This window comes from Dreissena polymorpha, chromosome 9 (assembly GCF_020536995.1).
Source record: "Dreissena polymorpha isolate Duluth1 chromosome 9, UMN_Dpol_1.0, whole genome shotgun sequence".
NCBI lineage: Eukaryota > Metazoa > Mollusca > Bivalvia > Myida > Dreissenidae > Dreissena > Dreissena polymorpha.
The window spans coordinates 47,160,113-47,187,893 of record NC_068363.1 but is presented as its reverse complement, the minus strand read 5'-3'; the positions used below and the strand labels follow the sequence as shown (position 1 = coordinate 47,187,893).

At 37.0% G+C, this 27,781-nt stretch overlaps 1 protein-coding gene across 5 annotated transcripts in view; it reads right to left on the bottom strand.

Annotated features, from left to right (window-relative positions):
* Positions 1-27,781, bottom strand: part of LOC127844183 (ranBP-type and C3HC4-type zinc finger-containing protein 1-like) — an 81,399-nt gene that overhangs the window by 14,225 nt on the left and 39,393 nt on the right. For 2 of the 5 annotated variants that reach the window (XR_008032597.1, XM_052374245.1), the window contains exons 1-7: positions 22,938-23,744; positions 16,823-17,021; positions 12,999-13,863; positions 8,801-8,897; positions 5,504-5,690; positions 4,693-4,931; positions 1,736-1,954 (exon numbers count right to left, since the gene is read on the bottom strand). Coding sequence is in view for 4 of the 5 variants with exons in the window: in XM_052374245.1 (XP_052230205.1) it covers positions 1,736-1,954; positions 4,693-4,931; positions 5,504-5,690; positions 8,801-8,897; positions 12,999-13,863; positions 16,823-17,021; positions 22,938-23,237 (2,106 nt within the window). In the remaining variant the exon portion in view is untranslated. Of the gene's footprint in view, positions 1-1,735; positions 1,955-4,692; positions 4,932-5,503; positions 5,691-8,800; positions 8,898-12,998; positions 13,864-16,822; positions 17,022-22,937; positions 23,746-27,781 lie in introns of those variants that run through there. The other 3 variants (XM_052374246.1, XM_052374248.1, XM_052374247.1) reach the window with 3 other exon arrangements.

Here is a 27,781-nt window from a genome sequence, read left to right as displayed (position 1 = left end):
TGTACAAACTATTGCAATTTAGACAAAATATTTGTATTCGCTGGGCTCAAACACATTTGTTACATGCTGGTTTTCCAAAACACTTTAACATACAACACCTTAGCACATTTAGAAAGGCCACATCTTGAAACCTCTCATACCAGTTCAACAACCTTATAATTATCACTTTTTCATCACAATCACTACTCATGGTTTCTATAAACCTTATCTGTGAACATGTTAAGGGTTGAGCAGAAAACTGCTGTATTTGCTTCATATTTCTTAATCAGATAAATAATGGTTTCACACGTTCTTGTTGTCATGCAAAAACACCTGCTTGCCAATAAAGTACTAACTTACAAGTGAAGAATTCCTACAAGAAGTGTTAATATACACTTAAAACAAACCAAACTTTACATCTAGAAGAAATACACAGTACACACATACTACGATAAACTTTCCTTCCCGAAATCTGCCAATCACACAAGCAAACAAACCTTTCCATCCTGAAGCCTTTCTGTGCACACAAACAAAACTACTCACTCTGAAACATTACCAACAAAGAACATAAAATCCAACAAAATGCACAGCTAAGCCTTACCAACAAAAAAGATAAACTAACAATTCATAGTTCTGGGAAAACTGGGCTTAAGAAAATCCATTGTTTTCAGAAAGTATTGTCCCAGATTAGCTTATAGAGCAAGCAGTATTGTCCCAGATTAGCTTATAGAGCCAGTATTGTCCTAGATTAGCTTATAGAGCCAGTATTGTCCCAGATTAGCTTATAGAGCCAGTATTGTCCCAGATTAGCTTATAGAGCAAGCAGTATTGTCCCAGATTAGCTTATAGAGCCAGCAGTATTGTCCCAGATTAGCTTATAGAGCCAGCAGTATTGTCCTAGATTAGCTTATAGAGCCAGTATTGTCCCAGATTAGCTTATAGAGCCAGTATTGTCCCAGATTAGCTTATAGAGCCAGCAGTATTGTCCTAGATTAGCTTATAGAGCCAGTATTGTCCCAGATTAGCTTATAGGGCCAGTATTGTCCCAGATTAGCTTATAGAGCCAGTATTGTCCCAGATTAGCTTATAGGGCCAGTATTGTCCCAGATTAGCTTATAGAGCCAGTATTGTCCCAGATTAGCTTATAGAGCCAGTATTGTCCCAGATTAGCTTATAGAGCCAGTAATGTCGCAGATTAGCTTATAGAGCCAGTAATGTCGCAGATTAGCTTATAGAGCCAGTATTGTCCCAGATTAGCTTATAGAGCCAGTATTGTCCCAGATCAGCTTATAGAGCCAGTATTGTCCCAGATTAGCTTATAGAGCCAGTATTGTCCCAGATTAGCTTATAGAGCCAGCAGAGGCTAATCAGAGACAAAACTTTGCACTTAACCCTTTGCATGCTGGGAAATTTGTCGTCTGCTAAAATGTTGTCTGCTTAATTTTTAAAATTAGCATTTTCTTCGATTTTTTTCAAAGTATTATTATCAGAATAGCAAACAGTTTGGATCCTGATGAGACACCACGTTCTGTGGCGTCTAATCTGGATCCAAACTGTTTGCAAAGGCCTTCAAAATTCGGTTCCCGCACTGAAAGGGTTAAATTGAATGTTTCTTTGAAATTTTTTTTCTTCTAAACGACAATCCAGTGTTGGTTGACTGCACATGCTTATGTGGGACAAAACTTAACGCACATGCATTAAGCCCAGTTTTCCCAGAACTAGACGGAAAAAACAACAAAAACATAAGAAGCCTTACAGGTTCCTCATCTTCAACTGGCTGCCTGCCCCTAGGTTCGTCAATATTCATGTTATTCATCTGATAGGCAACCTGCCCCAACACATGTCGAATCTCGTCCGAGGACTGCTGGACTCTGGCATGTACCTTGGCCTCCACCCTGCCCTGTTGCAGGGGCGATGGCAGCTTCTCCACATTTTTCTTATCCTCCTTCAGGTTTAGATTCACTTTTGGAAAATTCTGTAACAGCAACGAAATGGTTTTCATTAAAATTTGTCTTTTTTGCTGCTTTTCAGCTATGATATCCAGTAAGAGCACATTTTTTAATGAATGATTTATGTTATTTAGTTGTGTAAAACAAATACTCAGCTCAAATAATAAATCAAACACAGGCTGACATGCTGGCAATTTGTGACAGGGGTCTCCTTTGAAGCTTTTATCTGCTATGAGTTGTGTCTGGTGTTAACACTTAGAGATAAACATAATTTCAATAATACATTTGAAAATACAGGTGGGAAGAGGATACACACCAATTTATATTAAATTTTCATAAAAGAGTAATTACTGGGTATTTTATCACTTAAGTAAAATTTTGATTTATCCGAAACCAAAATAACAAAAGTTGTCAGATTTCATGTTTCTGGTATTTTTCCTTGACTACATGCACTTTGTTCTCAATCTTACAACTTGAATCATTTCTTAGTTCAATCATCCTTCCTTCCCTGATGGGCAAAAAATTAATTTTATTCCTTAGTTTAGATTTGAGTGATTCTTCAGATAGAAGGGAGCTCTTGGACTTAGGAGACAACAGGAAAACTGGGTTTAATGAATGTGCACACATGTTAATCAAGGATGACACTTGACGCACATGTTAATCAAGGATGACACTTGACGCACATGTTAATCAAGGATGACACTTGACCCACATGAAAACTGGGCTTAATGAATGTGCACACATGTTAATCAAGGATGACACTTGACGCACATGTTAATCAAGGACGACACTTGACGCACATGTTAATCAAGGATGACACTTGACGCACAAGTTAATCAAGGATGACACTTGACGCACATGTTAATCAAGGATGACACTTGACGCACATGTTAATCAAGGATGACACTTGACGCACATGTTAATCAAGGATGACACTTGACGCACATGTTAATCAAGGACGACACTTGACGCACATGTTAATCAAGGATGACACTTGACGCACATGTTAATCAAGGATGACACTTGACGCACATGTTAATCAAGGATGACACTTGACGCACATGTTAATCAAGGACGACACTTGACGCACATGTTAATCAAGGATGACACTTGACGCACATGTTAATCAAGGACGACACTTGACGCACATGTTAATCAAGGATGACACTTGACGCACATGTTAATCAAGGATGACACTTGACGCACATGTTAATCAAGGACGACACTTGACGCACAAGTTAATCAAGGATGACACTTGACGCACATGTTAATCAAGGATGACACTTGACGCACATGTTAATCAAGGATGACACTTGACGCACATGTTAATCAAGGATGACACTTGACGCACATGTTAATCAAGGATGACACTTGACGCACATGTTAATCAAGGATGACACTTGACGCACATGTTAATCAAGGATGACACTTGACGCACATGTTAATCAAGGATGACACTTGACCCACATGAAAACTGGGCTTAATGAATGTGCACACATGTTAATCAAGGATGACACTTGACGCACATGTTAATCAAGGACGACACTTGACGCACATGTTAATCAAGGATGACACTTGACGCACAAGTTAATCAAGGATGACACTTGACGCACATGTTAATCAAGGATGACACTTGACGCACATGTTAATCAAGGATGACACTTGACGCACATGTTAATCAAGGATGACACTTGACGCACATGTTAATCAAGGACGACACTTGACGCACATGTTAATCAAGGATGACACTTGACGCACATGTTAATCAAGGATGACACTTGACGCACATGTTAATCAAGGATGACACTTGACGCACATGTTAATCAAGGACGACACTTGACGCACATGTTAATCAAGGATGACACTTGACGCACATGTTAATCAAGGACGACACTTGACGCACATGTTAATCAAGGATGACACTTGACGCACATGTTAATCAAGGATGACACTTGACGCACATGTTAATCAAGGACGACACTTGACGCACAAGTTAATCAAGGATGACACTTGACGCACATGTTAATCAAGGATGACACTTGACGCACATGTTAATCAAGGATGACACTTGACGCACATGTTAATCAAGGATGACACTTGACGCACATGTTAATCAAGGATGACACTTGACGCACATGTTAATCAAGGATGACACTTGACGCACATGTTAATCAAGGATGACACTTGACGCACATGTTAATCAAGGATGACACTTGATGCACATGTTAATCAAGGATGACACTTGATGCACATGTTAATCAAGGACGACACTTGACGCACATGTTAATCAAAAATGACACTTGACGCACATGTTAATCAAGGATGACACTTGACGCACATGTTAATCAAGGATGACACTTGACGCACATGTTAATCAAGGACGACACTTGACGCACATGTTAATCAAGGATGACACTTGACGCACATGTTAATCAAGGATGACACTTGACGCACATGTTAATCAAGGATGACACTTGACGCAATGCATTAAGCCCAGTTTTCCCAGAATAAGGTTCAATTTATGGCTTACCATTTTATCTCCCATCACAGCCTCTGGGCGTTGACTAGGTGGGACTGTCTCCTATGGCTTACCATTTTATCTCCCATCACAGCCTCTGGGCGTTGACTAGGTGGGACTGTGGCTTACCATTTTATCTCCCATCACAGCCTCTGGGCGTTGACTAGGTGGGACTGTCTCCTATGGCTTACCATTTTATCTCCCATCACAGCCTCTGGGCTTTGACTAGGTGGGACTGTGGCTTACCATTTTATCTCCCATCACAGCCTCTGGGCGTTGACTAGGTGGGACTGTCTCCTTTTTGATGACTGGTTTCTGATTCACACCTGGGTCCATGGCTGCCACAATCCGTCCCACTCCACCAACAGGTGCTATGGGACCGACTGGTCGTCCTACAGCTCCAACAAGCTGTGCCACTGCACCCATAGGCGGTAATATGGCACCCACAGGTTGTGCCATTGCGCCCCCTGCACCCATGGGGCCTTCTGTGGTAAACATCAGAGCAAGTAAGGATCTCAGCCAACATATCAGCACAACATGGAACTGAGATTTGTCGCAAGCTAACTGCTTTGTCTGCGTTGTTTAACGACAAACAACACAGCAATGTGTGCATCATAAGGCATAAAAAGTGTTTTGCATTTCATTATTATTTACAATTAGATCTCTTTAGAAAAGTGCAAGTTTATTTGACTTCATGCAACCTAACTGACCCAAAAACAACCACAAAAAGGACTCCAATAAACCCTCTCACAACATTTGTTTTTGGGGATCTCATAACACAGTTTCCAAGGCTGGAAAACCTCTGTTTTTTATTTGGTAATGTATACATACTGAATCAACTGTAATTACTAAACTAAATAATTATTTACTATCCTCTATCTGCCTCTAAGGAAAATGTCATAGTAAATATTAGATATTGTTTAACAAATCACAGCAATGTTTGTCAAGATTACTAATAAGTACAAGTACCCTATTTTACACTTTGTTCAGTAGTATTTTCATAATTGTAAAACATTTACTCCAAAACAATTGTTATCAATTTCCCTGAAACACTTACGAGGCCTGTCTCTGTTGAAATACTCTTCCTTCTTCAGACCCCGTGACTCCGCGGACACTATATACAGGTAGGCCTCACAGCCAGGGGCCTTCACTTTACATGACCCCAGAGTCTCGTTATCCAATCGTATTCGCTTGCCGATGATCCAGTTCTGAACCTCTGTGGGAAAACCGTGCTTGACCAGCATCTAAAGAAACGATAACTTGGGTCAATAAAAAAATTTGTTCTAATTTTAAAAGCAATCTTGCTATTGCTCTATTTTAAGACCCCATGAATATTTAGATTATATAGAAGAGACTCTTTGAAATTTATAGTAAACCAATTTAGACCAAGGGATTTTTTACCTCTTCATCTCAAAATCAAATAAGCATCTACCTTTTATTTCAATTGAGTGCAATTTGCATGACCATGGTTCAAAGTGGTCTTACAATATCATACAAATACAAAACGGTGTGCATACATGTATCACAATATGCCCCTGTGCCCATCAAAATCAATAGGAGTCTTCATTTCATCCATAGTAACAACATGAAATTTGCATGACCATGGGTCAAAGAGTTGTCTAGATATCCTGCACAAATGAAATGATCCAAACTTCATGTGACCATCCCGTGACCTTGACCATTGACCTCAAAATCTTACGGCCTCTATGTCAAATCCCAAAAACCAACCAAAACCAATTTGTATGATTGTTATTCCAAGAAATCTTTACATTATCTACTAGATATTATGTAAATGGTATACTTTCCATGTTAAAAGCCCATATAACCTTTGATCTGCTTACTTAAAAACTGATAGGCATATGCATTACCTAACAAGTAATCCTCTAATTCCATTGTCTTGACATCACGAGGAAACAAAATGGTCTACCTACTCTCAACGCACTGATGGATACATGTAGGTGCAAAGCAATATACAGCCACTTATTTAAAGGGGAGCATGATAAAACATGGGACAAAATTGTCACAAACCAAATTCTTTCGCATGACACACTGTCCATTGATTGTGAACAAATGTACCAAGTAGTTTTAAAATCTCACAATGAATGACAAGATCATTAATTTTATGCTGAATGGGTCAAGTTCCCCAAGGGTACTATTTCCCCGTACCAAGGGTACTTGAAGTGTACTTCACCGTACACCGATTTTCAAATGATACTTTTGGGTACGCCGGTATACTCACAGGTATCCCATATTTCGTAATAAAAAAAATTGTTCCCAAAATTTTGTGTACCCAATTTTTTTTCGTACCCAATTTTTTTTTTATACCCCAATTTTTTTTGTACCTCAATTTTTTTTCGTACCAAAATTTTACCAAAGTACCCGGGGTATGGGGAAGTAGGACCCGTGTGGAACTTGTCCAATGCAGCATCATTTATGGCCATTTTTGACATTAACTCAAATGTGACCTTGACCTTGGAGATATCGACGTAATTATTTCGCATGACACAATGATTGTGAACAAAGGTACAGAGTAATTTTCAAATCTCACAATGAATGACATAGTTATGGCCCGGACAAGATCATTTATGGCCATTTTTGACCTTTGAACTCACAGTGTGACCTTGACGTTGCAGATATCAACGTAATTCTTTGGCATGACACTGTCCAATGATGGTGAACAAATGTGCCAAATGATTTTAAAATCTCACAATGAATAAAATAGTTATGGCCTAAACAAGCTCATTTATGGCCATTTTTGACCTTTGAACTCAAAGTGTGACCTTGACCTTGGAGATGTGGACGCATTTCTATACGCCACACACCATCCAATGATGGTAAACAAATGTGCCAGTTGATTTTAAAATCTCACAATGAATGACATAGTTATGGCCCGGACAGGCTTATTAATGGTAATTTTTGACCTTGGAACTTCAAGTATGACCTTGATCTTGGAGATATTGACTTAATTCTTTGGGCAACACACTTTCCAATGATGGTGAACAAATTTGCCAAATGATTTTAATATCTCACAATGAACGACGTAGTTAGGGCCCGGACAAGCTCATTTATGCCCATCTTTTACCTTTGAACTCAAAGTGTGACCTTTACCTTGGAGATATCGGCATAATTCTTTCGCGCAATACACCGTCCAATGATGGCGAACAAATGTGCCAAATGATTTAAAAATCTCACAATAAACAACATAGTTATGGCCTTCACAAGCTTGTTCCGCTTGCCAGCCGACATTCGCCAATCTAATACCCAGTTTTTTGCCTTCAGAAAACCTGGTTAGTAAGTATGTCAAGAATGGAGCAAAAAACAAGACTATTGCCAAACAATATCAAGCTTCATGAAACAAGGGCTGTTTGTAAAACAAGCATGCCCCCCATATGGGCTGTCAGTTGTAGTGGCAGCCATTGTGTGAATACGTTTTTTGTCACTGTGACCTTGACCTTTGACCTAGTGACCTGAAAATCAATAGGGGTCATCTGCGAGTCATGATCAATGTACCTATGAAGTTGCATGATCCTAGGCGTAAGCTTTCTTGAGTTATCATCCGGGTCATCTGTGAGTCATGATCAATGTACCTATGAAGTTTCATGATCCTAGGCGTAAGTGTTCTTGAGTTATCATCCGGAAACCATTTTACTGGTTCTAGTCACCGTGACCTTGACCTTTGACCTAGTGACCTGAAAATCAATAGGGGTCATCTGCAAGCCATGATCAATGTACCTATGGAGTTCCATGATCCTAGGCGTAAGCGTTCTTGAGTTATCATCCGGAAACCATTCGGTGGACGGACCAACGGAAGGACCGACAGACCAACCGACATGTGCAAAACAATATACCCCCTCTTCTTTGAAGGAGGGCATACAAATATGAAGAGCTTTTAAAGTTAATGCAGGATCCACCATTTTCAGCAATATTTCTAGTCTATTTGTGCCATAGCAACCAGAATTCTTGACGTAGGAACAAACTGAAATGACGTGCACAATCTCCATATTGCCATCTGTCCATGTTTTAAGTTTCATGAACAAATACGAAAAAGTTTTAAAGTTATCGCAGGATCCACCATTTTCAGCAATATTTATAGTCTATTTGTTTCCATAGCAACCAGAATTCTTGAAGTAGGAACAAAATGAAATGATGCGCATAATCTCCATATTGCCATCTGTCCATGTTTCAAGTTGCATGAAAAAATATGAAGAACTTTTAAGGTTATCGCTGAATCCAGAAAAGTGTGACAGACTGACAGAGCGCAAACCATATGTCCCCCTCTGGTTTCACCGGTAGGGGGCATATAATGTCATGAATGGAGTGCAAAATAAATATACAGTAAGAATTGCTATCAAACCTTCAATTTTAGATCTCCAATTGTGTCTGAGGCTTTGACTTTAAGTGTAATGCTAACATCCTTGGTGGCTTCTCGGTCCTCTACAAACAACTTCAGGCTGTAAAAGAAATCATTTATTCATTTTTTATCTGAACAATTTTATTTGCAAAGCTCTTTAGCTAAGCTTTTCGTGTAGTAACACATTGCAGATAATGCCTGCTGTTTGAAACAAGAAACCTTCGGAGACGGGTGATGCTCCCCAAAGGTTTGTTTTGTCACAATATTTCACTATATATTCAGATAAAAGGAAACGTCTTGAGGGGCAAAACTTTGGACAAAATAATACAATGGATGGTTTAGCAACTTAAAAATTTCAAAGGGCCATAACTCTCTAAATAAATCATCTTACCAGAACCCACTAGTAACATGCGTATCTCCTCAAGGTAGTTAAGCTTCCCATAAAGCTTCATTGTATTCCAGTCAGTAGTTGGGGAGAAATAGCCCGGACAAGAATTGCACTATATGTACAGTTTATAGAAAATTTCAAAGGGCCATAACTCTGTGAAAAATTATCCGACCATAACCAGCTGATAATATGCACATCTCCTGTTGGTAGTGAAGCTTCCCATAAAGTTCATTGAATTCCCGTAATAAGTTGCTGAGAAATAGCTCGACAAGAATTGCACTTTATGTACAATGGACAATTTAAAAGGGCCATAACTCTGTGAAAAATCATCCGACGAAAACAGGCTGAAAATATGCACATCTCCTCTTGGTAGTGAAGCTTCCCATAAAGTTTCATTGAATTCCCGTAATAAGTTGCTGAGAAATAGCTCGGACAAGAATTGCACCATATGTACAATGGAAAATTTCAAAGGGCCATAACTCTGTGAAAAATCATCCGATGAGAACCAGCTGATAATATGCACATCTCCTCTTGGTAGTGAAGCTTCCCATAAAGTTTCATTGAATTCCGGTCATTAGTTGCTGAGAAATAGCCCGGACAAGAATTGCACTATATGTACAGTTAATTGAAAATTTCATAGGGCCATAACTCTGTGAAAAATCATCCGACCAGAACCAGCTGATAAGATGCACATCTCCTCTTGGTAGTAAAGCTTCCCATAAAGTTTCATTGAAATCTGGTCATTAATTGATGAGAAATAGCCCGGACAAAAATTGCACTATATGTACAGTTAATTGAAAATTTCAAAGGGCCATAACTCTGTGAAAAATCCTCCGACCAGAACCAGCTGTGATATGCACATCTCCACTTGGTAGTGAAGCTTCCCATAAAGTTTCATTGAATTCCGGTCATTAGTTGCTGAGAAATAGCCCGGACAAAAATTGTGCACGGATGGACACACGGACAGACAAAGCTGCGACTATATGCTCCCCCCCCCCCCCAAATTTTTTGGAAGAGCATAAAAAATGATGAAAGAAGTACATACCAGTGCATTCATTTACAGGGCCTACTTAGCTCACATGGCAAAATACTTCTCTTCTAGGCTATTTTGTGGGATTAAATTGAGCAAAAGTAAAAGCTTACTAGAACTTTCTTAGCCAATTCGTACTCAAAAACTAATTAGACAAATGGTTCCAATTATAAATGAACAGGTTTTGATACTGTACGTAGAAATTGCCCCTGATGTAATTTTTTTTGCCCAAAGATGTGATCTTTACTTTCAAAATTGAAGAATACTGACAAATTGTATGTACTTACTGAAAAACTCAATTCTCAATGACCTCTATTGGCATATGCATTTGTATGGCACACAATTATATACTTAAATTCATGCTTGCAAAATAAAATTCAACAAATGGCAATACCCATGCTAGTCCATAAACATCAAAGAAAATGATATGGCATTATACCTGCACTTCATCTCAATGTTCATACACAAGAAATTAATCTTAGTGTTCATCCCATCTATATGTATGAATATGTGCTCAGTGATTTTTGTTGCTTTTATTTGTTACAGCCTGTGCCATTTGAATTGGGAAAATTAGCGCGATAAACCATGAAATTGGGAAAAATAGCGCAATAAACCATGAAAATGGGAAACATTAAGCATTATAAATATGATTATAAGTAACAGAATTAATATTGTTTTTAGGTGCATGTTCAGAGGTTTTTCTAGCCATTTTTGGAAAAGCAGTCTGGTCAAATTGGGATTTTTTTTAATAAATAAAAGTGGCAAATTTGGAAATTATTTATCGACAAAAAGGTATTGATTAATTAAATTTATATATTTTGTAGGATGTTTAAAAAAAAAAGTTGAGATCTTGAGTTAAGAAATTATAATTAAGTCATAAGAGACTTCTTTCTAAAAAAAATAAAATAATTTTTTTATTGCAAATTGGCTTTTTTGGAAAATTTTGGTCAGATTTTTGGGAAAAAGCGTGGAATTTTGTGATTGGGAAGCAGCCGAAAATCGGCGGTAATTTTGAGCAAAAAAATCACTGGTGCTTGTTACATAAAAAATGCTTATAACACTGTAAATACAAAATAAAGAGTGATGATTCTCGTACACGGTCCTTCTCTTTAATATGTTTATCATTTTATAATGGTTCATCATACTTCAGTATGTCCAGATTTATGCTCCACACAAGATACATGTACTGACTAAACAAACATAAACAAAATGCACTCCGAACAAAATCTGACAAGAGTGAAGAGAGTTGCAGTTCTTGTACTTTGCACTTCCTGACCATGTCCTCAATCAATGTACCATGCCTTATTTAAATGCCTTTGATACTTACGATCATCAAAATAAAAATGACTCAAGGACAACTACTCTGTAAATCCTGAGATAATTAAAGAACTTGTCACTTCCCCTTAATGCCCAGTATGAATTTTCATTTGAATAACTTCCTGAGTTATGCCCTATATGGCAAGCAAAGTGCACAGTAATGTCTTAAACCACGGTTTAACAGTTGACTATATATTTAAGAGACTTTGAACTCGGGTTCAAAGTGCCATTTGCACATTAATTCCTTAAACCCGGGCTCAAGACTTTCAACCGCGGTTCAAAGTGTGTCTAAAAATAGATACAAATCTGTTATTTGAGACAACCAATCAGCAGAGCTTAAACCACAATTAGATGGTAAATGCAGCGACTTCATTGGTCATCTCTTAACTATAGGGTGAAGAGACTTTGAACTGCGGTCCAAAGTCTTAAACTGCGGTTAAGATGCATGGAATGCACATTAATTATTTTACAGTTAATTATATAGTTGAGAAACTTTGAGACCGAGTTCAAAGTGCCGTTTGCACATTGGTCCTCTCTTAACTATAGGGTTAAGACACTTTGAACTTCAGTTCAAAGTCTTAAACTGCGGTTCAAAGTCTTAAACTGGGGTTAAGACGCGTGTAATGCACATAAATTATTTTACAGTTAACTATAGGGTAAAGGGACTTTAAACCCGAGTTCAAAGTGCCATTGGCACATTTATTCCTTAAACCCGATTTCAAGAGTTTGAACCGCGGTTCAAATTGTGTCTAAAAATAGATACATATCTCTCATCTACATAATTCAGAGACAACCAATCAGCGGAGCTAAAACCACAATTAAAAGGCAAATGTCACGATTTCATTGGTCGTTTCTTAACTATAGAGTTAAGAGACTTTGAACCGCGGTTCAAAGTCTTGAACCTGGGTTTAAGGAATTAAATGTAATGTGCAAACGGCATTTTGAACCCGGGTTCAAAGTCTCTTAACTATATAGAAAACTGTTAAACCGTGGTTTAAGACAATAATGTTACTTCGCATGCCATAGTCCTGCACAAGAAGTGGGACAGACAAACAATGGCAGGACAGAAAACAGAAGCACAGACAATGCAATCATTATACGCCTCCCTTTAGGGAAATAAAATGGAAATAAATTCATGTATTCAGGACAGTAAATTACATACAACATAAAGACCACTGTTATTCAATTATTTGTTCATACTCATATACTTGCTATATTGATTTGTATTGAGCTTCAGTACTTAAAAGTCTTCTCTACATAATAACAGTTGAAAGAATGTATTCTGCTTGAACAAAAAATGGTCAAACATGCCACAAGCCATTTATATAAACATCTTAAACAACACTGCAGGTTTCTTCAATCACATTCTTGCGACTTCCGCCTTTGAACTTATGGCAATTTCCTTGTATTCCAAATAATGATGCCTTTTGTTTAGCAAAAACATATTTGTTATAAGTAAATCTTACTCAAATTCCTTCTCTTTCTCATCTGGTAGATTCAACTTCACATCAACAGTCACTGCGACTCGTTCCCTGCAAAGCAGACGAGCATAATCCTCTGCCAACTTTTCATCTCGATCCAAAATGGCCGCCTGCAATAGCTTCGCAATATCTTGACCCTTTTTAAGTTTCTTTGCATCTTCATCCATTGTCATTTCTCTTTCTGGTTCCCTTTTTATTGATCTCATAGACATATATGTTTTGTCCATTGATTTATCATTGTTATTGTCATCTTCCTCTTTCTTAGCTGAAAACTTACTTAAATCTATATATGTATTGTCAAAAATATTCTTTCGAGGCTGAAGCTCAACTGAAGTGTCCCCCGAATCAATAGATTTATCGATAGATTTCAGTATGGATTGCAGACGTTCTGGTAATTCCTTTGGATGAATATGAAGACTGTCACACAACTTATCTATAGTTTGTTCATCAACGGACTTGCACGTCGGATCATTAAACACTTCATTACTGGAATCATTTTTTATAGGATCATCTGTTGGAGAAAATGGCAAAAGATCATCAAAGGGAGCTGATATTATCACATCCAATTCGACTTCCTTTCCAGAGTGGACTACTTTTGGGCCACTGTCGCCAAATGTACCAGATGATCTTTCTTCCCCAAAATTGACTGCATTATCATCATTTGCACATTTGTCTTTTCCAGTGGCCTTTTTGTCCGAGGTATCCTCAATATTAGGAGATGGGCTGCTCCTAGGCCGGTCAGAAGCCAGTTCAGCAAAGAGATCGCGAGTCGAGATGGCCCGTCCTGGACCCTGGCTGAGATGACTGTGACGTTTCTCTGATGCAGTCTGCACTGCGACCAGCAAGTACACTGAAACATGCCTTAATTACCTTAGTTTTAAATTAATTTATTTAAACCCTTTTGCACTGAAAGCATTTGATAGATATACTCTTGAGTTCATTTCAAGGAAAGAAACAAAACAAATTTGAAGATTTTGAAAAAGAGCATAGATTGAATGGAGGATCTCCTGATAGCATGGCATATATCCTATCCACTTGGATTTTATTTGTTTATCTCCAGTATATAAAGTGATCATGATGTAATTTTAAGTAAAAAATTTAACGTCAAAATGTAATTGCTACGTACAAAGTTTACAAACCATTGTTCTGCTTTTGGAAAATGAGACTTTGAGACACCCCCCCCCCCCTTTTAAGAATTTTTGCAAAGTCTTGCTCTTTGCTTTTTACAAATGACATTTGATTTACATATGATTTAAAGTTGTAGAGCAGAAACCAATTTTTATTTTAATTTATGATGCTATCATTTTCCCCATCCATCTTAACTTTCTTGGAATGGTTAATGGAGATATCCAATCAAACAACTGGAAAGGCTTATTGATACAATGTAGTTACTTAGAAACACTCAGGATAGGATTGTTATGTTAACTTTGTAATTGTTAATGGACAATAATTACAATATCAATTTCTTTGAACCACAAGATGCTGAAGAGTGGCTGCATCCTGTTCCATTTGCTTATTAAAATTCGTGAGGATTGCCAGTCTGGGAAATAAAATATAATGGCCAGAAATCAGTTATTTAGGCCATCCTTAAAAATTCTTTTGTTTGGCATAACCCGACCGACCCACTAAAATCGGCCCGACTGAATTTATTTTTTTACTTTCCAAAAAAAATTTGCTCGCCGAAAATTCTTTGCGCTAAATTTTTCCTTTCCGCTTTTTATCCTTTCCGGTAATTTGCGTCATTTAATTGAATTCTCTTTCAAGGATATCTAGAATAGCAATAAACAAAACGCGTACCGGTATTTATTCAAGTTGCCTATTTATTTGACATATGCATATGCAATTAATTAGACTTTAAATACAATTAAACCGCTCCTGTTTTTCTCGTATCCCTTTAATTAAAATGCGCTGCTGTTGTTCAGGATAGTTTGGGAGTAAAAAACAAATTAATTTATAATCACCATTCAATTTAATTTGGCAATAGGCAGAGATGTGTGATATTATTGCCATAGAACTAATTATTTAATTATCACTCTTTAATTCAGATCGGTAAATATTCGGTAGAAAGATAAAAAGTGGTCAGCTTAGAAATATTTATTGACGGGTATTGTCACGTTTTTATTTCATTTGTTTATCTCTTTATACGACCGGCCGCTATTTTTAGGGCAGACTGCGATATTAAAAGTGTATTCAAATTATACAACATCTGTGCATGAATGACCCAAAATTATCTGATAGCTCCACCCATTCTCACCTTTCATTCGACAACATCATGTCATGTGTAAGCGAGCTTTATGTTGATTGGCCAGCTATTATGTGCACTTCAATAACAATAAGGTCAAGCGATGTCTAATCAGGTACAGACCGGGTTTCATTAACTGTTCGAATTGCGAACACTTTCATTGAAACAAAGAGACAAATATAGAAAACAAGTCAGAATTAAAATGGCGGATGTTTTCAATGAAATTTTACTAGATTTTCACATTTTCGCAATTTAGATTTTTTTCTTGAGCCAAATTCTCAATATTTTCGCAAGTGGCGAACGACAGCGCGAGCATTGCGAACATGTTATTATTGGAATAAATGCTCACTATTACAGGGCTCGCGCTGTCGTTCGCCATTTGCGAAAATATAGCTAAAACTGGCTCAAGAAAAATATAATTTGCGAATATGCTAAAATCTAGTTAAATTTCATTGAAAACATCGGCCATTTTAATCCGGATTGTTTTTTTATAACTATTTTTCTCTTTGTTTCCATGAACGTTTTGAAGCGCATATGGTAGCTGGCCAATCAACATTGAGTTCGCTATCAGGTAATATCGGGTCATTCATGCGCAGATAATGGAATACACAGTTGATATTGTCGTCTGCCTACAATATAACGGCCGATGGCAAAAGTCGTATAAAAAATAAGAAAATGAAAAGAAGCGTAACACTCAATAAATTATTTTTAAGCTGATCACTTTACAACTTTGTACCGTCTATCCATCTGAATTAAAGGACGATAATTAAATAATAAGTTACATGTCGAAGATGTTACACCTTTCTGTTCTTGATTGAAATTAAAATGTTATAGAGCTAATTACTTTGTTGTTTTTTACTCACAAACTTATAATGCTACATATTGTAAAGTAATATGTCAACCAAATAGTTTATTAATTATGTATTTGCTAGGTTACTTGTTTTCATTTTCTGTAGTCAAACCATATGCACATTTTATTTCATGAGCAAAATGCGTACAATTTTTCGGACTCTCGTTTTCGAGTAAAAGTATTTTTCGTCGATTATATTATAGTTTCGATGTTCTTTATACAAAAAAATAGACTTACGAATACACGTGCAGTGATACGGATGGTGCAGAAATATCTTTACCAATTTCCTTTCATGAGACAGAAGACTTGGAGCTTTATTTGATAATTAACTTTCAGTTTGGTATATGTCGGAGTTCAATGTCAGAAAAAAAAATACTAAAAAAATAAATAAAATCCCTACCTACCTACCCACCCAAATTTACCTGGGTCGGGTTATGCCAAACAAACAATTTATTAAGGATGGCCTTATAAGCAATATATCACAAAGTAAAAATTAAAAACCATTCCATTTACTGAATTACATTAACCCTTTACCACTTGGATATGTATTTTGACCTATTTATAGTCCTTTAGAAAGATAAATTAAATTAAAGACCTTTGTCACTAGATTCAAGTTTTAATGCTTCATTTCAAACCCTTAGATACTGATGAGCAGCAAGCAGCATAAAACCTGAAATGAATTAACTTTGCTTCTGAGTTAGAAAGAGTTTCACTTACAATCCTTAGTTTTGGGATCCTTAGACTGTTGCAATGTGCTCACAAGTTTCTGTTCAAACTCTGCAAAGTCATCGTCGTTGTCGTCGTAATGTAGGAGGAATCTCGAAGCCTTCTGTCGACACTCATGTAAGTAGTGGTCTTTGATAGTGTATGTGATCAGGCCTTCTTGCAAAGAATTCAGTTTCACCCACATGCACAACTGAAATTAAAGTAAACAAAACACATGATAGGGATGACAAGATTTTTTTCCAAACAATGTCACCACAATACAGCCATTTTTTGGCCCAACTGGCAAAAGCGCTGATACCTCGCAAATTGGTAAAAATTATCGTGAAAAACACTGAAATTGGAAAAATTTACAAGTGAAAACTTCAGATTGGAAATTGTGTTTTTTTCAAGTGATTGGTACTAAATTGCACAAAACAAATCAGAATATTCTTTTACATTACTTTTTTCTTATGATGCGCTTTGGGAACAAAATTGATGCAAATTTTGGTCCTTTGAAAAGATTTTCAAATGGCAATTGGCACGGTGCCTATACCATGTGACTTTTTTTATCTGTGTTGGTAGAATAAAGCGCGACCCAGTTAATATTTTTAAGGATCACTTTTTAAATATTTCACAATTTTTAATGGGATAAAGTGGAGAGCCCGCTCATTCATAAGGGTTTTCTATAGGTATCATGATCTTTTTAAACAAATAATTATTTTTTCAGTAAAGTGCAACCGCGCATTTGAACGGTAAGAAAAATGTCAGATCAGTGTGGAACTTCATATTACAAATGCGCGGTTGCACTTCACTTTAAAACTTAAGGTAAGTAAGGCATATATTGCACTTTATTGAACAAATACTTATTTGCTTAAAAAGATCATGATACCTATAGAAAACTCTCACAAATGAGCAGGCTCTCCACTTTATCCCATTAAAAATGGTGAAATATTTAAAAAGACATCATTAAAAATGTTAACTGGGTCGCCCTTTATTCTCCCAAAACAGATCTTAAAAAGTCACGTGGTATAGGCACCGTGAATTGAGAACTTTGTCACTTTTCCCCAATTGGAAAAGTGCCTTTTAGAAGGACTTCATGAAGATAACACTTCATTAAAATATTATTTACGGATGGTAACTTTAATCCAACTCACCTAATGTGCAATAACAAGTGTAAACTGATAAAAAACAAGAGGGCCTGAAAGGCCCAAGGTATCCCCCGCAACATATGCTTTGTTTGAAGATGGGTGCAAATTGGACGGATGAACATAATGATAGATGGACGGACGGAGGACAATAACACAAAACTAAGACAAAGGAAGGTTCTTAAGCCTTCACAATTTATTTACGTGAATTAATAAGTCGTGCATTTTCCACAAAAACATTCAACGTTTACATACGCTCAATTTTCAGAGTGTTGCAGAGTGAACACAACATCTGCCATGACATACCTGGAAATGTTTTGATGGTTAATCATTTATCATTGGGTAAGGGAATCATTGGTGTCATTTTGGAAACATGATTAGTCACATGTATTCACTTTGTAAATCATACTTCATTTCCATGATGATGTTTGAGAGGATGATGGTTACAAAAATGCCTATAGTAAAAAGCATTTTTTCAAGATACAAAGGGCCATAAGTCTGTTTTTAACAGATGGTGTACAATGCCATTTGGCGTGCATCATCCTCTTATGCATATATATACTCATACCAAGTTTAAATGAAATCCGCCAAAGCACTTCCAAGATATGGCTCCGGACACAAAAGTGCCTATAGTAAAAAGCATTTTTTCAAGATACAAAGGGCCATAAGTCTGTTTTAAACAGATGGTGTACAATGCCATTTGGCGTGCATCATCCTCTTATGCATATATATACTCATACCAAGTTTCAATGAAATCCGCCAAAGAACTTCCAAGATATGGCTCCGGACACTAAAAAGCATTTTTTCAAGATACAAAGGGCCATAAGTCTGTTTTTAACAGATAGTACAATGCCATTTGGCGTGCATCATCCTCTTATGCATATATATACTCATACCAAGTTTAAATGAAATCCACCTTCCAAGATATGGCTCCGGACACAAAAGTGCCGGACGGACGGACAGCCGGACGGACGGACAACGCCAAAACAATATCCCTCCGCCTCTGGCGGGGGATAATTAGCTTTGTATTATTAACATTACATTTAAATATCTTGAATCCTATGATAAGAAAGCATTTTTCATTTTCTATGTTTTGTTAACACTGACCCACGATCATTCACATGATAACAATATATGAGCCTTGCTATGGTAACATCAGGCTTCATTTATCAGCATGTGCGTAAAGTGCTGTCCTTGATAACACTCTGCAGTACCAAACAAGAGCTGTCACCATAGGATGACTTATGCCCCCTATAAACGCTTGGTAGAAGTTATGAGCTTTTTTCGAAACCTAAACGCAGATTTAGAAACCTAAACGCGGATTTAGAAACCTAAACGCGGACCCTAAGTTCAAGGTCAAGGTAACAGGGGTCAAAATTTGTGTGCATATGGAAAGGCCTTGTCCATATACACATGCATGCCAAATATGAATTTGCTATCTGAAGCGACATAGAAGTTATGTGCATTTTTCGAAATCTAAACGCAAAGTGTGACGGACAGACGGACGGACAGTCCGATCACTATATGCCCTCCTTCGGGGGCATAAAATGTCTTAGAATATGAAAATAAATCAAAAAGCCACATAAACTAGAGAGCGGACACCATGCTAAATCCTTGCAATGCACTAAGTGACTCCGTGACCTAGTTTTTGATCCGGCATGGCCCATATTAAAAAATTGACCTAGATATTGTCTTGATACAATTTCTGACCAAGTTTTGTACAGATCTGATGAAAACTACTTCAATTAAAGAGCAGACACCATGCTAAATCCTTGAAATGCACTAAGTGACCCGTAACCTAGTTTTTGACCCAGCATGACCCATATTTGAACTTGACCTAGATATTGTCTAGATACAACTTCTGACCAAGTTTGGTTAAGATCAGATGAAAACTATTTGAATTAGAGAGCAGACACCAAAAGTGTGACAGACTGACAGACAGACGGACAGTGCGAAAACTATATACCTACTTTGCTTCGAAAGGGGGCATAAAAAGCGGAAAGTGTAATCCCTGATTAGCCAGTACTGACTGCATAGGCTTATCAGGGATGACACTTTAAGAACATGCACTAAGGCTTGTAATCCCAGAGCGTGGCTTGTATATACCGGTAAGGAACTAGGGAAGCTACCACCCTCATATGTATATACCATAAGGAACTAGGGAAGCTACCAGCCTCATATGTATATACCGTAAGGAACTAGGGAAGCTACCAGCCTCATATGTATATACCGGTAAGGAACTAGGGAAGCTACTACCCTCATATGTATATACCATAAGGAACTAGGGAAGCTACCAGCCTCATATGTATATACCGTAAGGAACTAGGGAAGCTACCAGCCTCATACTGAATTCCATTCTTATACCTTTAATAGCATTGAAGTGGAAATATTTATCAAAATTATCATTGACAATGAGATATCCAAAGGAAGAGATTAAGAATGCCTCCTATATCTTATCTGGGTAAACAAACAAAAATTCTAGCTTGCAAAATTATTTTTTTTATCACTATTTCCAAATTATGCAATAATTCAAAAACTATATTGATTATTACTACTCTTTAAATGAATAAGCTTGAGCATTAAGGGAAAAACCTTGCTCATACCACTGAATAAATAATAATTGAATCCTTGCAAAAGAACTGTACCATCTAATATTGAAATTTATGGCCACACTTGATAGAATAATTAAAGATTAAAAAGCTAATATAAAATGCTATTCAAGAGAGGTTTAAATCAGCAAAAATAGGACATACAGGTAAGCAAACCTATCAGTTTGCATAAAAAATTCTCTAGACAGTATACATCGAAACCTTATACCTTGGCAGAACAGTTTAAAGCTAAGATCACTCTTTCGATTAAAAAAGACATTCATAACATCATGGGGTATACTTCTTTCAAAGTATGACAATGCCTAGTTAACAATATTAAACATTCTTAAAGAATTTAAAATTATAAGTAATGGTTTTCACACAAAGGTAGTGACATGAAAGAAAACAAAAAATAATATTTTTAATGTTTTTCCTACCTAAGTTGAACATATATGTCAATGATCTAATTTTCGTGCTTGACACCAAACACTTTGAAATATAAGCATTACAAAACTATATGAATATTTGACTTTTCAAAGAAAAAGTTGTTAAAAAATACATCTTAAGATAAGCAGTCAAACATTGCAGTTTTTCAGATTACATGTATCTTCCGATTATCTAAAAAATACACAGTTTCAGTCCATTTCTTTTGTGGACTGCAATGGTTTTACGATAGAGATAAACAAGTAAACATGTTTGAATGCAACTGTTTGCAACTAGGTGCCCAACATATTTAAACCCATTGTCATTGTCACAATTCATTTTACTAGCATAAAATACATAACCCATACGTAAACTTAACTTAAAATATCAAAATTCTATTGATTAATCTTACTGGAAACTTTGATCTTAAATCAAACATTATGAGAATTTAACCCTTTGAGCCCTGGAACCGGATTTTGAAGGCCTTTGCAAACAGTTTGGATCCTGATGAGACGCCACACAACGTGGCGTCTCATCAGGATCCAAACTGTTTGCTATTCTGATAGTATTCTTGGAAAAAAAATCGAAGAAAATGCTAATTTTAGAAATTCAGCAGACGACATTTTATCAGACGACAAATTTCCCAGCATGCAAAGGGTTAACATTATGATTGTCATGCTTGAATGCATACTTGGGAATATTTAATGAAAGTCTTAGAATGGCACTCTTATAATCTGATGTGTCTTATATATTGATAACGAATCAAAAAAAGTTAGGGACAGGGAATACGTCTTACATACCAATTTGACTTATATTTTGGAAAATACGACTATCCATTTCCGATACAGAATTTTATGTGGAAACTGGTGCCCGAAAATATTAAAAGTCACTGAAAGTTTTAGAAATATGACCACAACTATATTTACATTAAGATCAACACACTACACTTGAAGAACAACTTTGCTTTATAGGAACAAAGAAATCTTAATATTTATATTGAGCAAGCCAATATAATGTTTTGTTTTTCCTGTTAAATCTAAAACATGGATCTATCTCATTTTTGTTCAATTAACCCATTTATGCCTAGCATCTAGAAAAAAGGCCTTGACAAACAGCGTAGACCCAGATGAGATGCCGCACGATGCCGCGTCTCATCAGGGTCTGCGTTGTTTGCTTGAAGGAATTTCTGTAAAAAAAATATTCTAAATATAGAAATAAATATACTAGACATCCCTAATTTTGGAAATAAATTGATCCAAATTAGAAGGATGGGAGAGTCCACTAGGCTTAAATGGGTTAAATAAGTATGATTTTGACAGATTAAAGAAAATTCCATGGCTAGTCTCAAATACAATGTCAGGAAAACAACATACATGAAGTACTGACCTAAGAAATATTCAAGCTTTTGTAATGAAAGGATTTAAGAAAGATATATATAAATAAGCAGATGTTCATTCTTTGCGCAACTAATTAAGTAAAGTGTCTTCTCGCCATGTCCCTTAGAAAGTTAACTTAAATTAAAGTCCTTTCTTACTAGATTCAAGTTTTAAAGGCTTCATTTAGAAACTGGTGAGAAGCAAACAGCATAAAACCTGAACAGACTGCAAGTTTTACTTGCAGGCTGTTCTGGTTGCATGCTGTTTGAACTTTGCTTCTGAGTTGGAAAGGGTTAAAAGGGCTGTCACTCAAGTTTGTTTCTTTAAGCACTAGTAGAGTTACTAATAAGAATAGTCCAATACCCTCAAACAATTAATTAATTGATATTGATAATAACACGGTGCCTATACCACATGACTTTTTCGGATCTGTTATTTGACCTCACATGATCCACTTTGGAACTCAGTCAAGGTATCATTGGGACAAATGTTCTCACCAAGTTTCATTAAGATTGAACAATAAATGTGGTTTCTAGAGTGTTAATAAGGAAATGGTCGAAGACGCACAGAACCCAATAAGCAAGTTCATAAGCACCTCATTGGATTGCGCAGTTCCCTCCAAAGTGAAATTTGTTTCATCAACCCCATTGCGAACCACACACAAATGAACAGTGCACTGTTTCATGGATAAAAGTTCCAGATCGCCAGAGGAAAACACTTCCTTGACCGCTCCGTATTTATCAAGATTGAAGTTGGGTTTGAGGAAGTACAGCTGGCAACAACAATGAGCAATAGACAAGTCTTTGATTAATTCATCCATAAAATACACACTTCTTCGAAGTTTATTTTTCTTCTTTTTGGCAAACATTTTCCTCATGACTTTGTAAAATGTCATAACAACTGGATTTTTTTTATCCTAACTACTTCAAGCTGTCTAATTAAATTACATTCCAGTTAAAATGCAAATCTTGTTTTTTCTAATACTTTATTCATACTTAAATCTGTCTTATTTAATAATATATAATTCACATGTTAATTTTTTTTCAAAATATGATAATGGTAATGTTATCCTGTCATTAAAACACATCCTTGTTTCAATATCTGAGTTTCCTTACACATGTCCACAGTATATACCACCATCTTCATTCTGTTTGTCAAAATTGGGAATAATAAAATACTGCTGTATGTCCTAGATATTTATGCCGAATCACTAACAACTCATGCTTGAGTAAAACTTCCTTCTCTCCATAATTGTTGTGTTTACAATTGACAGGCCCATGACTGAAGTTGGTTTAAGTCGTCAGCAACAAGTTACATTGTGAAGAGTTAAATATTATTGTTCTTTCTCATACATTAGATTGGTGTTAAGAACAAGACTATCTGTTCTGATAACCTTTAAATAACACAATTCTTACATCAGTATTTTACCAGCTGACAGGATGACGACCAGAAATGGGTTTAAGTTAACTGTGATTTCACTGCGCACAATATCTCTTATCTCAAACAGCAAGTTAAATCGAACATGATTACAAGTTATTTAAAGAATATTGGGGAAAATTTTTTTCCCAAAATAGGTAGCTTTTCATGGATTTATGGATTAAGCTCATCAAATTCCCAATAAAGTGATTACCAACACAAACAATAATATTGTTCATCATTATTATGCCTGTACATGTACATATTAAGCTCGTTTAAAGTCGTCTATTTCAACACATTTGTCATCCAACTTCCTTTGATGATTTCATCAAATATAAGCTTAATTTTTGTAAAGCACTCAAATAATTTCACTTCACAACAACCATATTAGATTACAGACTTCTCTTCTGACATACTAGACATCAATACTGTACTACAAACAAGTACAAAACACAAAGTATGCAAGTTTCATGTACAATACCAAGTATCAGACATTTGTATGACCATTTTGGAATATTTATTAAATACCGCAAATTACTTAAATTTTTACAAAATACCTCACACTAGCAATTCAAATTTAAAACATTTCAAACATTAAATTTTCATTTCCATTATATACAGTAATTATGTTCAAGTGTATTTCTAGATGATCAACACCAAATCTGACCATATTTATTAGTCTTACAAAAAATCTCAGAATTAACATCTTGAAAACAAGATATGTGTTTGTCAGAAACACAATGCCCCTTATTGCGCCGCTTTGAAAACATATATTTGACTTTTTACCCTGAAGGATGACCTTGACCTTTCACCACTCAAAATGTGCAGCTTCATGAGATACGCATGCATGCCAAATATCGCTATCTTCAATATTGCAAAAGTTATCGCAAAACTTTAACCAAGTTTTGGGACAGAATGACAGAGTGACAGAATGACAGGCCAAAAACAATATACCCCCGATCATTCAATCAGGGGCATAACAATCCTGTTCAGTTTTGCTTTCCCCAAGCTACCATCCAACCCAATCCTTAGTTCCTCTGAGCTGTTAAAATCTGTTAATAAATATTTGAATATATTCAATGGCAAAAGAAATTACTATACTTTACATCCTTAATTTAAACAAGATGTGTTTGTGAACACTATGTACCCCATATATTTGACCTTTAACCTTGAAGGATGACCTTGACCTTTCACCACTCAAAATGTGCACCTCCATGACATACACATGCATGCCAAATATCAAGTTGCTATCTTCGATATTGCAAAAGCTATGGCCTATGTTAAAGTTTGACACAAACAAACAAACCAACAGACAGGGCAAAAACAATATGTCACCCAGTATAGACTTGGGGACATAAAAAGCTTTTACTAGTGAAAGACTAGAGTTTTCTTCGAATTCAGCAAATAACAAGAAAAGTGTTCCCATACTGGTTGGCTTTTCACTCTGATCACCTTATCAGCACCCAGTACAAATAGAGACCACTAGATCTTTCGTAACCAGGGGTTTTACTGGGTTAAAAAAAAGTGTCACTACTAAAATTCGGATCTTTAAATAACTTGGAGCCGATGTTTGTTCACGCTAATAATATAAATAACAAGGGCTGTTTGTAAAACATGCATGCCCCCCATATGGGCTGTCACTTGTAGTGGCAGCCATTGTGTGAATATGTTTAGTGTCACTGTGACCTTGACCTAGTGACCTGAAAATCAATAGGTTACATGCCAGTCATGATCAATGTACCTATGAAGTTTCATGATCCTAGGCCTAATTATTCTTGAGTTATCATCAGGAAACCATTTTACTATTTCGAGTCACTGTGAACTTGACCTTTGACCTAGTGACCTGAAAATTAATAGGGGTCATCTGCCAGTCATGATCAATGTATCTATGAAGTTTCATGATCCTAGCCGTAAGCATTCTTGAGTTATCATCCTGAAACCATTTTACTATTTCGAGTCACTGTGACCTTGCCCTTTGACCTAGTGACCTGAAAATCACTAGGGGTTATCTGCCAGTTATGATCAATGTACCTATGAAGTTTCATGATCCTATGCGTAAGCATTTTTGAGTTATCATCCAGAAACCATTTTACTGTTTCGAGTCAGTGACCTTGACCTTTGACCTAGTGACCTGACAATCAATAGGGGTCATCTGCCAGTCATGATCAATGTTCCTATGAGTTTCATGATCCTAGGTGTAAGCATTCTTGAGTTATCATATGGAAACCATTTTACTGTTTCGAGTCACTGTGACCTTGACCTTTGACCTAGTGACCTGAAAATCAATAGGGGTCATCTGCCAGTCATGATCAATGTACCTATGAAGTTTCATGATCTTTGGCGTAAGCATTCTTGAGTTATCATCCGGAAACCATTTTACTGTTTCGAGTCACTGTGACCTTGACCTTTGACCTAGTGACCTGAAAATCAATAGGGGTCATCTGCCGGTCATGATCAATGCACCTATGAAGTTTCATGATCCTAGGCGTTAGAATTCTTGAGTTATCATCCGGAAACCATCTGGTGGACGGACGGACCGATGGACCGACTGACATGTGAAAAACAATATACCCCCTCTTCTTCGCAGGGGGGCATAATAATAACTAGAAATGTTGCGGCAGAGGCTGACGCGTATCCCCACGCTGCATGTTTGACCCAGGGGCGCCCCAGAGTTGGTAATGGGGCCATGCATAGTTGCGATTGACCGTATTGTCATAAGAGAAGTTCTTATCAATTAGAAGTGAATCGGTGTAAACATGAAGAAGTTATAGTAAAAGGCAATTTTGGGTGGGTGTGGCCTATGTGGGCGGGCCACCCCAGGGTTGGTAATGGGGCCATGCATAGTTGAGATTAACCGTATTGTCATAAGAGAAGTTCAGTATCAATTTGAAGTGAATCTGTGTAGAAATAAAGAAATCATAGTAAAAGGCAATTTTGGATGGGTGTGGTCTATGGGGGGGGGCGCCCCAGGGTTGGTAATGGGGCCATGCATAGCTGAGATTGACCGTATTGTCGTAAAAGAGGTTCAGTATCAATTTGAAGTGAATCGGTGCAGAAATGAAAAAATAATAGTAAAAGGCAATTTTGGGTGGGAGTGGTCTATGTGGGCGGGGCGCCCCAGGGTTGGTAATAGGGCCATGCATAGTTGAGATTGACCGTATTATCATTAGAGAGGTTCAGTATCAATTTGAAGTGAATCTGTGTAGAAATGAAGAAGTTATAGTAAAAGGCAATTTTGGGTGGGTGTGGTCTATGTGGGCGGGGCGCCCCAGGGTTGGTTATAGGGCCATGCATAGTTGAGATTGACCATATTGTCACAAGAGAGGTTCAGTATCAATTTGAAGTGAATCGGTGTAGAAATGAAGAAATTATAGTAAAAGGCAATTTGGGTTGGGTGTGGCCTATGTGGGCGGGGCGCCCCAGGGTTGGTAATGGGGCCATGCATAGTTGATATTGACCGTATTGTCATAAGAGAGGTTCAGTAACAATTTGAAGTGAATCGGTGTAGAAATGAAGAAATTATAGTAGAAGTCAATTTTGGGTGGGCGTGGTCTATGTGGGCAGGGCGCCCCAGGGTTGGTAATGGGGCCATGCATAGTTGAGATTGACCGTATTGTCATAAGAGAGGTTCACTATCAATTTGAAGTGAATAGGTGTAGAAATGAAGAAGTTAATGTAAAATAACCTAAACAAGGGCTGTTTGTAAAACATGCATGTCCCCCATATGGGCTGTCTGTTGTAGTGGCAGCCATTGTGTGAATACGTTTTTTGTCACTGTGACCTTGACCTTTGACCTAGTGACCTGAAAATCAATAGGGGTCATCTGCGAGTAATGATCAATGTACCTATGAAGTTTCATGATCTTTGGCGTAAGCATTCTTGAGTTATCATCCGGAAACCATTTTACTGTTTCGAGTCACTGTGACCTTGACCTTTGACCTAGTGACCTAAAAATCAATAAGGGTCATCTGCCGGTCATGATCAATGCACCTATGAAGTTTCATGATTGATCCTAGGCGTTAG